Source organism: Desmodus rotundus, chromosome 13, assembly GCF_022682495.2.
Source record: "Desmodus rotundus isolate HL8 chromosome 13, HLdesRot8A.1, whole genome shotgun sequence".
In the NCBI taxonomy this organism is placed as follows: domain Eukaryota; kingdom Metazoa; phylum Chordata; class Mammalia; order Chiroptera; family Phyllostomidae; genus Desmodus; species Desmodus rotundus.
The window spans coordinates 20,278,127-20,290,491 of record NC_071399.1 but is presented as its reverse complement, the minus strand read 5'-3'; the positions used below and the strand labels follow the sequence as shown (position 1 = coordinate 20,290,491).

At 40.7% G+C, this 12,365-nt stretch overlaps 1 protein-coding gene across 2 annotated transcripts in view; it reads right to left on the bottom strand.

The window, feature by feature from the left end:
* The window catches only part of UNC5D (unc-5 netrin receptor D), a 479,860-nt gene that overhangs the window by 213,977 nt on the left and 253,518 nt on the right, over positions 1–12,365 (bottom strand). For both annotated transcript variants that reach the window (XM_053916817.2, XM_053916818.2), the window contains exon 2: positions 2,205–2,423. In XM_053916817.2, the coding sequence (XP_053772792.1) occupies positions 2,205–2,423 (219 nt within the window). The remainder of the gene's footprint in view (positions 1–2,204; positions 2,424–12,365) is intronic.

Sequence of the window (12,365 nt, the reverse complement as noted above, 5' to 3'; positions counted from 1 at the left end):
AGACCAAGCTTTCTGTTGTTTGCTGATGCTGAACTTAAGACTGCTGAGTCTCTCCCCGCACTTAGTGTAGCATCAATTACGCCTATTTGTATTTCATATTCATCAGTGTCCCTTTCAAATGCTACTGCTTTCACCTTTACTGATAGTCCTAGCTAGATGTGATTTCATATTCCTTTCCTCCACAGCACCATCCACCTCTCTTAGACATTTAATTTGTACTGTACTGATGGGTATACTGACCTTATACATATCAGTCAGTGTAAAGCCCTAAAGATCAGTGTTTGCATCTTACCCTTCTTTGACTAATAGGAAAGGCCTAGTCTAGTGTATTGAATAGCATTGGTATATGAGGTCTGTCTAGAAGGTATCCAGCCATGTAATATGAAAAAGAGACATTTCTTGAAGAAGATACAAGATACAGGAAACACTATACACAGGACAATGATGCCTTAGTTCCCTTCAAAGTAGGCACCTTGGGACCTCACACAGTTCTCCCCATCACCATCAGCTGCCCCATTGTATTTTCCTCAATCTCACTGATAGTCTGAAATCTCTTCCCTTTCAAAGGTGATTTTAGTTTTTGGAAAAACCACAAGTCACATGGTGCCAAATACGGGCTGTAGGGGGGCTGAGTCACTTGGGAGATGTGATGTTTCATCAAAAAACTGCATGAGACGTGATGCATGAGTGGGTGTATTGATGTGATGAAGCTGCCAATCACCAGCTGCCCACAGCTGCGGCCTTCTGAATCATCTGCATAGTTTCCATGGAGGAGTGTTCAAACTTAACACAAAATTTGATGCAGATTCATTGGTCTACTCACTCAGTCATTTTGAACGCGATGGTCACACAGTACACGTGCTCATTCAATGGCATCTACCACCCCAACTGACCAGTACAGTCAAGTCATCATTGTTCACACATGCGCATTCCAGTCCACTCTCCTTGGCTTCCAGGTTACATCGAGGTCATGCAAACAGTTCTCATTATATTAAAAATGGCTGGAATTTTTCTGGACAGACCTGATATAGTTAATAATTAAGCTGAATTGAAATTTTCTAATTATACTCAAGCTTTCTGACTTATTTAAAATGTAGTATCTATTGAGTGAGTTGGGATTAATAAAATCAATAATCTAGAGTGAGAACAGATTGGATTCAGTATAAGACTAAATTTTCAGGTAGTCTGAGGAGCCTGAGTTCAAAAGCATATACTGTTTCTGTTATACAATCAACTATAAATAGTATAATTTTTGAAAGTTTGGAGTCAAATGACCTTGCTCTGAGATCCAGGACAATCCAGGACAAGCCCTTATCTATAAAAAGGCAATGAGCCCTGGCTGGTGTGGCTCAGTGGACTGAGTGCCGGCCTGTGAACCAAAGGGTCACCACTTCGATTCCCAGTGAGGGCACATGCCTGGATTGTGGGGTAAGGTCTCTGGTAAGGGGCACATGAGAGGCAACCTCACATTGATGTTTCTCTCCCTTTTTTTTTTAAAAAAGAGAAAAGGCAATGATTGCCTTATTTAAGTCTAGAGGACTATTGCAAAAACAGTAATGTCTGTCAAATGCTTAGGTATGTCCTAGTATACAGTAAGTCCTCAGTAAACATTAGCTAGTATGATCATTATTCTTGTCCTCATCTCTCATCAGCCAAAATAGCCAAGCTAATAAAGAAAAGATGGTCCTAAAAGTCTTTCATACTAGAGATATATTCAAAGTTGGTAATCTAATTTGGGCTTTATCATCACATAGCAATCAAAAGAACTAAGACTCAGAAACCACCCACTGTGGAGAAGGAAGTATGCGAGAATAATATCTAAGAGGAAAGATTAAAGAAGCGGAAATTATGCTGCTTAAAAAGGCGTTGCTTTGATGAAAGATTTGTCTTCAAAAATATTTAGAATTCAAAAATTAAAACAGGGGCTGCCTGACTATATTTCCAATGAGAATAATAACTTCCATGCAAAATTAGGTGTTAAAGTCATAGAGAGCAGGAAAAAAAAAAAGACTGCTTCTGTACAATATTGGAGAAGACTAGCAAGGGAGCTGTGGGGTCACAGATACTGTTGCATCTTAGATTCCTGGGACGAGGTCAATATGACCTTATACAAGTTAGGCAATGGTGGGTGATTTGCACAACATTTTTCCAGCCATGTAACAAGGTGAGCTGCCATGGATTCTCGGATTGCTTCCCACTCCTACCTGAACTCTCATCCAGACTCTCCTCAGAGACGTGCTCATTTTGGTGGACCCACTCGCCGTTGCATTTGAAGAATATCTGCATGGCTGGCCGTGCTTTGCACCGCAGTGCGATGGGGTTGCTCTTGATGATATAAGCATCGTCTGGCTCCTCTATGAAATGAGGCAGTGTTCCAGGAGCTGATGGGATGGATTCAGGGAGGGCTTCGCCATTGTCGGCTCCTGTGAAATTGAAGAGCACATGAGAACACAGCCTACACTGGCGGCACCTCCGTCAGGACACGAAGCGAAACCGACACCAGCTCTAAGGGTCTTTTCTGAAAAACTTCCCACCATATTAGTACAGCATGCTTAGAAGGCCTGTGTAGGTCAGTTATTTTCCAGAGGCTGAACTAGCGTGATGTGGTATCGTTAGCTGGACACATCTTCAGGGTTGCTGGACAAATGAGAATAAATGAATAGGAGTCTCCCTCTTACCACAGTTTTGCATCTGCGTATCTTTGCTGAAAGAACTGAGACAATTATCAATGTAGCGAGAGGCTGACTCTTAAGACCCAGTCTGATGAGTGGGTTACCTCAAGGTGTTCAATAGCATAGTGGTGGGAATAGGTTTTGTTCTCCCATAAACTCATGTGAATCATGGTTATTTGATGGAGGATGCTCAATCATAAGCTATGTCCCAAAGATTCCAAACGGTCCACTTTCTTGACCTGTGAAACTTTGACGGCCATCTGTGGTTCTACCTTGGGTAGGGTTTCTTCCAAAAACTCTTGACTTAACTTTCTAAAAGGAATGCCCATTGTTCTGCCTGCCATTGGCCATCGTTCTCCACCCCCAGCACTCCTTCCCCGTGTCCTGTGGGTCTCAATGACAAAGGCTAGGAACTGAAACATATCACTACCATAGCCATGTACTTGTAGTTACAGACTTATGTGTTCAAAAGGGAGAAGTACACATGATTTCCCCCTAAATTAAGGGAACTGCTGAGTGGAGAAAAGCAATATAAAAAAGAAAAAGAGGAGTCCAGGCTTTGCTTCACTGCCTATCCATTACCTTTAGCGAGGAGTTGAGTCCAAGAAAACTACCCCGAAGTCAAGAGAAGACAGATGTGACTGCTGAGCAATGTGCAGATGGCCAAGAAGAATGATACTTCGTGCCTTCCAACGAAGGCATTACAGAGAAAGAACCAAGAATGTGAGGATTTCAGTACCGGCATCAACTAGGCCCTAGAAAGGGTCATTCCCATCATGTCAAACCAGTCTCGGCATTAATCTGGGGAAAATAACATAAAACCACCGAGAGAACAACCCAGTTCATCAGAGGAGACCCTAGGAGACTTCATCGGACTTCTGCATGCTATCGATAATTCTGAACAAACAGGACCTCTTGTTCTCTGAACAAACAGGACCTCTTATTCACACTGAAGGCAGCAAGGGCAATCAGTAAGCGCTGTCCTGGTAAACACGACTCACAACGTGAGGAGACTGTCTTGTGCGAAGAACTTTTTAAGGGGGCATTCTCAAGTGCAAAAGGAAGGGGGCCCAGGACACTAGAGGTAGGAATGCCTATAATTATTTTCTTGTGTAAGGAAGAAAATAAAAGAAAGAGTAATTATAAGAAAAATGCTCCTTGCCAAAAAGAACACACGAGCACTATTTTTGCCACTACACTGAATTAAACATAAAAACAGTATGATTCTTCAAACTATTTTTTCCATGAAATACATCAACTTAAGGGGGGAAATAATAAATGATTTAAGATGCTATAAGCTTTAAAATGTATTTGTAATAGGAAAGCTAACTCATGTGTAAGTAATTGGAAGTACTAAAAAGTCATCATAAAGCAAATACTCTAAATAGTGAGAGAGCAAATAGTTTGTCATAAAAGTACAATAAAGTCACTCAAAAACTAAAATATGTCTGTATCACATGGAATATGATGGGTTTCGGGATAGAATCTGAGAGGGTACTTTAAACTGTTTTAAATTATATTTACCATGGACTTCATAAAACATATATTAATTCATTTTGTTGCTGACTGTTTATGCCAATTTCCATCCTCAATAAATACCAAGTCCCCCAGACTTTTGTAAATCCATGCATTAGAGGAAGTGACAAAGGTATTAAAAGATTTTATATGGGCATCAAACAGCTCACACTCATCAGGGACCTGAGTTCTGTCCAAAGTAATTCACTGATGCAGAAAAGGGTCACCCCGATAAAGAATATGTACTGAAGCCTATGGCAGCCCAAGTGGATGGCCACAGGCACACACCTTAAATGATGCATTTTTGCTGAGCTAGTAGCAATGCGTGGATGTCTGGGGTAACTACTGAAATGTGGGGGTGGGGGGATGGGGAGAGAGGGGCTGGGGCGGGGATCATATAGAACAATCTCTAAGCAAAAAGTGAGGCTGCATTTATCCGGCCTAAATAAAATCACAAATAAAGGCACTAGATCATAAGATAAATCAAGTTTTAATCACCCAATTCACAAAACACAGAGAGATTTGAAAGCAATTAGTTTCCCCTCCTGCTATTTTAATAAATGCCCTTTAGACAAAGTAACAAGCCAACCTTCATCTGAAACGCGCAGAGCAAGAGCGTAGAATGGGAAAGTCTGCAGGTACGTACCCTGGCTGGCTCAAGGACTTCCATTAAGAATCAATCAATCTTAATATTCAGAGCAGAAAATTTTTAAAAGGCAGACTGTAACATTATACCTTTATTATTGAAGCTATGTCAAAATCATGCAGAAACAGGAAAAGGGCCCGCATCCATGAAAACAGGAAACAAAGAAAACAAATCAATTTCTTAGGGTGGCAGTAGGGAGGTGAGAGATCGCAGGTTTACACGAGTATTTGTACCTGTGTTACCATTTACTGCTTCCTTCCAACAAAGAAATCAAATGTGCGTAAGTAGAAGTATGCTGGATTTTCCTTCCTTTTTCCTTTTGCTTTGCATAATGAAGTGTTGGGAGTGATGTTTGCCTGACACTGTTCCCTATACCCCTGTCCTTCACCCAAGTTTCTCACCCGGCTCAGGCTCCAGTTCTTGGGGCAGCAATGCCCCACCCTTCACAGGGCTTCTTTGCAGCCAGAAGGCTGGATTCCCGCAGCAAGCTCTCCTTCCTTACCCTAGAGGGCAGTCACCTTCCCCTCTCAAGCCTCAAGGGTACCTATCGTGTTCAGCCCCACCTAGTGGCTTAGATTGGAATTATTCAGGAAATTCTTAGGGGGATTCATCAAGCGAAGGGGTAGGAAAAAGGAACTGAAGTGGGAGCTTTTAAGGGGCCTGGCTGCTGACAGATCCTGTTCTTTACAGGACGAGTGGAGAGGTAACACGTTAATACATTTTATGGGATATGGCATGAATAATTTTTGACTTTCAGGTAAGTTTACTTGCAGTATCAATGCAGTCGCCACTACTTTATACAGTCATTGAGAGAGAAGTTTTAAATCTGGTATGCAAAATGTTGGTGACTCTCCCGACCCAGCCCGCCGCCTTCTTCTGGACCACTTTTATAGCAAAAACTGGCCAAGTCACGGACTCCAGTTCCTTTTTTTGAGGGTAAGAGTGGTCGCATAGCACTGATCTAGCAAATGAGTCATAAGCAGAAGTTTCTGAAAACCCTTTTACCTTCCTGACCCCTCCTCTCCCTTCTGTCCCTGCCCTTCACTGAGGAAGATTACGTAGAACATACAAGCACCAGCTCTGACAACACAGAGAGGCTGAACTAACACCAGCAGGTGTCCACCTCTGGATACTCATTATTAATCTCTACTTATTTAAGCCACTAATAGTTTTTCTGTTGTTTTTAAAGAAAACATTCCTTATTGATACACCTAGATCTTGCTTAACGCCAGAGCTTGAAACTTCACTTTATTAAAACCCAATACACTAAGCGTGAAAGAAAGAATTCTAGACAAGCTAAAAACCAGGAAAGCCATGTTACCAGAAAGTAAAAATTACAGCTGCCATTGATTGAGTGATTGCAGGTTATGGTGATGAGCCCTGTAGATGGATTAAGTCATCTCAGCTTCACCGCAGCTCTCTGAGGTGGGTACTGGAAGCATCCCATTTTGCGTTTGAGGAGATGCTCCAATTATGTGTTTTGTCTTAGGTCACGCAGCTAGGAAATGGGGACTCAGAATCTGAACACAGGTCTCGGACTCCAACTGCCTCACAATTGCACTTCATTTCCGATGAGCAGACTTTTGGAAGTCTGGTACTGTAACTTAGTGAGTTATGGCAACGGCATGCAGTTCATAAAGCCAAAGGAAGATGAAGTAAAATGATGTATTATGTGTCTGGCACCTCACCACTTGCAGCAGCCATGTTAAAGACCTCTCCGGTAACCCGTCAGCCGGCCTGCGATTCCAGGCCAGCATGGGCGTGTTGCTGACACATCCGGAGAAGGCGTTGAAAAATAAGTATTTTTGAGAGAAAGCACACAAAGAACTCAACTCATTGTAATCAGCTGACTGGGCATCCGCACTGAAGTCAGGACCAGACAAGAGAGTTGAAGAATAAGTGTTATTTGAGAATAAAATAACGAGAAGGACTTTTCGATGTTTCATGTGGAAGTAGTTTCATCTCATCTGATGCAGAAATGTTTAACCACTCAAACTCCATTTAAAATGCAAGGAGTTTAACAGGAGACAGTGAACCTCAGCAAGAAAAAGGGCCTGGGACGCGGGCACTGTCATTCCCTTCTGTTTAACCATAAAACTCCCAACACTTGACCAGCTGATCTATTACCTCTGTGACGGGCCTGGGAACCCTGGAGGCCAGAGTCATTTCAAACTGGGACTTGTAAGACCCTGGACTATCTGTGACGTAGGCTGGTACTCCACGGGGCTACAGTCTAGGTATAGTTGAGTTTCACCAGATTTTAAGAAATTCTAAATTGTTTTTGTACTTTTTCCCCCCAAGAGTCTTTTGAAATACATTTTGTGTTTCTTTTCTATCTCCAAAGTGTGTTTGTCATCTGTTAGAAAACCCCATTATTTGTTCCAAAGTCCTGCCATAAAGCAAAGAATACACCTGGTAAAACAAAAGAAGTTCCGAATCAAATAACCTAACTTGAAGCCTGGGTTAACTCTGCGGCTGGAGTGAGTAACTTAATTCTGAGGTTTCATTTTCTCATCCATAAAAATGGGTGATTGAAATTTACCAGCCAATGTCTTGTGATGTTACAGTGAGCTAATATATGTTAAAAAACAGTATATGGTTAAATATTACATAAATAAAAATTGCCACCATCATCAGCATTATTGCCTGGATAAAGAACAGTAAACAAAGAAAAGGGAATTATAATTATGACCTGCATGATTTCCACTCCTAAAATTATCCTAATATTTATATTTCAATTTTATGGTTACTATTTGTGGTTTGTAACATTTCTTTAGTATTTGCTATCTAAATATATGTCAGTAAAACTCTTCTTTTACGTCAAAAACTCTGAAAACACGCAGTGAAGCACTTATTTATTCAATAAACACGTAGTGAGTGGTTACACCACAGAGTGGGCCCATGGCTGTCCTGTGAAGCCGTGTGAAGATGCATGTGGGCTTCCTGTGGGCCAGATCTGAGAACTATTGGCTTGGACAGGTGAGCAGTTACTACACATAGGAGATTTCAGAGTGCTCCAGAGTACCTCTCACTGCAGTATGTAGATGAAGCAAGGTATCTTAGAAATAGCTTTTTAAGTTCTACGCCATGTCTCTGGGCACATTGGCCCACAGAAATATGCAAGTCAGGGTAGAAAGCCATACGAGGGAAACCCAGTCACATAATCTAAGACAACAAGTAGAGCTGGGTTCTCTGCTTTTGTTCATGCAAATGTGACTTGTCTCCATGTGGTCACTTAATTATATGGGGGATGCACTGTACCCATTTAATGCAGAACAAAAGCCGGAATTTTACATGCCAAATACTTAATGTAGTTTATGAAACATAGACTTTTTCCCTAGGCCCCCATAAAGGTTTTCTCTTTTTAAACTCAGACACTATTCTGCCTTCTTCCCAAACTCTAATAAAAAATGAAAATATTTTATAGCACTGCATTTATATAGTTCATCTCACCTGCATCAGTCTTATATATTGGGAGCCTGAGACATTATTCCATCGAACAGATCTTAAATTCTGCAGAGCAGAAGATGGTAAACAACACTTACAACACATTCAAAAAATATGAAGAGCAATTCTTAGTTCTTCAAACAAGAAACTTCAGATTCCAGTAGTGCTTATAAAGACACAGTAATTTTTTCCCAAACTATCACAATTTACCTTAACATACTCAGTGTTTCTTATTTGACATATGTGTGCATGTGTACTAAGGTTAGGCAGTTCCGGGTATTCTGCACTCCAAGATAACTCAGACACAGCTTATTTCCTCAGGGAACTCACAGACTAAAATTAAAGACAGATAATTCCAGAACAACACGCTAACAGGGCACTGGAAGTTTACACAAAGTGTCACAGCAGCAGCGGTGAGAGAGACAGAGACAGAGGGAGGGAGAGACAGACAACAGACAACCTTCCCTGTGGCAGGCATCACAGGGAAGGTTATATTCCAGCACTGTTGGACATATGAGTTGAACAGAACGAAGAGAAGGCACTGCAACCCAGGCTACAGCAGGTGCCTAGATATGCCACGAGTATATGGAATGGAAGTCAGGTAGCGCTAAATATCACCCTCATTAGAATTCACAGTTTAAAGAGTTTACTTTAAGATTTGCATCAAACCATTGGTCTTATTTATCTCTAACATCTCTGGTTCCTAGAGCTTTCACTAAGAGCTTTCTGAGATGTAGAAACAAAGTAACCACCAAATTACAGACAGACGGCTGTCTTGGTTCACAGCAGGATGCTCAACCCGTTGAAAGTAACTGTGGGCACACTTTGAATGAGAGGGGAAGCCAGTTTGTGCTAATGACAGCACCAAGTTGATTCTTTCAGCCACAGTAACACAGGCGACATAGCACCCAAGGTCACAGCAGAAGTCTTTTGTTTGGGTTCGGTTTTTTAAATTGCAGCCGCTATGGTAGGTCTTGCTTGAGTCATCTGCAAAATTGAGTTCTGAAATTGGGTCTAAGCCAGAGAATTTACAGTAGTTCCAATGGCAGGCCTTGTGCCTTCATGGAAACAAGCAACATACAATCAGATTTAGCATGAGGCACCTGTTCCCCCCAGTTTCTCCAAAGAAACTCTGAAGTAAGAGGCCAAATTTAGCCCAGAAGTTTTCTACATGTCATGGGGTTATTGATGATTTAAACTTTTATTCAGCTTTTGGCTTTTTCTGTATGTTTAAATGTGTTCTAATGTAAGCACTTGGAATCCCATGAACACACACACAATTCTCTGCTCCAGTGAAGGAATACAGTAAAAGGCTCTGGAAACTATAGCAACGTCTAGATTTTTCTTTCTGTTATCTACCTGCTAGTGTAGTAAAATTCACAAGTTAGGAAAATACTAAATATTTTCCTAGGAAAAAAGTGGAAAGAACTAGAGTATAAGATTTATAAAAATATTCATTTTAAAATGTCAAAAAGGCTGATGTTTTGAACATAGTGGGTGAGATGGAGCTTATAAACTGTTTAATTTCCCCCCAACAATGGAGGCACTTCTGCGTGTATGGATGTGTATATACCACTGCCTAGTTTTCAAATTCGTCTGAAAACCTTGTGGGATTCGGGGAAGGTTTTGCTTTGCCAGTGTTACCACTTTTCCTTTGTAAGTGACAGTTTTCAAGAGTAAGGCCACTCATAGTTATGGAAAAATGGTTGTTTTAATACAACACTGAGTGACAGAAAACTAAACAATCAAGCCCCATTCTCCTATTTTTCATTCTTGGAAAATTACCTCAGGAAGAGCTTTGTGTTTTATGTTCTGCACACAAATGCAGCAGGGACTTTCCATCTCTTTATGACAAAAAGAAGGAACAAAAGTGAGGGAACAAAAGCATAAGGAATAAATACTAAATTCCCTTTAAAATATGTACGTCTCTATTAGATGTCCGGTCACACTTAAAAAACTCAGATTGTGACCGCTTATTTGCATATCTCAAAATTTGAACGTCGGCCAATCTGACTAAAACGTGGTTTGATAGAATCTTTTGTATGTGATCTAGACTCAGGCAAAATAGATGGGAGATCACGTTAGACACTATCTGTGCCAACGCTCCTATCTTAGAAGCCTGGCAGGCCCTCGGAGGTTAAACGGCTTGTGGACAAGTACGACGGAGCAGACAATTAAAATCTCTCTATTCACACCTAGAATACTATTTTCTCCATTATAATATGTTGCTTTTGTTTGGGTGAAGCACAAAAGATTAAAGTTAACAGCTGAATTTTGAGTTATCATATACTGAGAAATTTTACGCAGAAAACAATCTTATAAAATCTCTTTCATGCTGACCTTGTAACTTGTAAATATTCTAGTAAAATGAAGTATGATGAAAAAAATAAGTCTTTCACATTTTGTGCTGTATTTTCTATTGAAAACCATGGCTTATTATAAAATGCTAAATTATAGAAAAAGTACCAATTTTATGTATACATATTTATGTTTATAAATCCATGTAAATTGTTATCCCTTGTCACCCAATTTCCAAAAACTAATACTATTAATAATCTGGTACATTTCATTCTTTCTTTTTCAGATGTATATTTAATATTTTGGCTTTCTGGATATAGGGTACATATATGTTTGTAAGATATTATTTCATTTTTTCATGGTATTATTATTCCTTTAGACTCCAGGTTCCATGAAAGGCAAAGGGAATGAGAATCTAAATACACAAACATGTAAGTGAAACTGATGAAACTTTGTGACCATTATCGTTGTAATAAATATGTATTAAGTACATACAATGTATGAATAAATTAACTTTCAAATGGACTATGCAAACTGACATACTGTATTTTCCATGTATAATGTGTACTTTTTTCATTTTTCATTAAATCAATTCTTAATGATTGAGAGTAGATGTGTCAGTTTTTATCTTGCCATTTCCTTTTTAACATTTAGTTCTTTCCAAATGTTGGTTTATATTGATATTATGAATCTCCACTTATCACCTATATTGATTATACCTGAATTTATAACTTCAGCACAGTTGAAATCTGTATGTTAAATTGCCTCTAGGGGGACTCACCTCAATGTCTCCACAGACCCCCTCAAACTTCTGCCTAAAACAGAACGTACTGCTGAGCCCCTCAGACCTGTTCTTTGGCCCCTCAGACCTGTTCTTTGGCCTGTCCTTTAGGGAATCTATTCCCTAAATCCAAGAACGGCCCCAGTAGTCACTAAGGTCCCCTGATGCTGGGACCTGGGCATCGCCTACTTTCCCCCTGCTCAGCCCCCACACCCAATTCACCACTAGGCCCTCTGGGTGCTGTCTCCTAAATATGTTCCAAATGCTGTAACTGCTCTTCGTCCCTATGCCTATCACCCTGGCCACCACCATCACTCCCTTAAACTACTATGATTGATCCTGTCTTCTCTATCGCCCGTTCTTGGCCTCCTCCAATCATTCTGCACAGCGCAAGCAGAATGAGCTTTCTACAATATAAACTTGAATGTCACTCTGTCTTGAATCACTCCAGGCTTTTGGCTGAGATCCCCATTTGATGCAGCTTGTGAGGCCCTTCATGGTCCGGTCGGTGCTTACCTGTCTAGCTTCCTGACTAATCACGTCCCCACCAGGAGGCCCCAGTGATGGTCTCTTGAATCTTTCTGGGATCAAAGGCTTTGCACCTGGGACCCGCACCCATGCTTTTCCTTCTGCTCAGAGTACAAATTTTCCTTCTGTTGCTTAAAGCTCGTTCTCAGCCTTCAGGCTCAGCATAGCTGACACATCACAAGGGAAGCCCCACTGGAACATCAAGAATTCTGGGTGGCATTCCTCTCCTCTGTCCTTTGGTGACACTTTGTACTACTACACGATTATTCATGTATCTGAGAGCACCTTCCTCTAGACCTAGGCTCCGTGAATGCAAAGGGAGGGAGAACCTAAACACACGGAAGTGAAACTCTGATGCAACTTTGTGACCGTTAGCTTTGTAATAAATATGTATTAAGTACCTACGATGTATGGATAAATTAATTTTCAAATGGACTATGCAAACTGACACACCGTATTTTGCTGTGTATAATGCGTA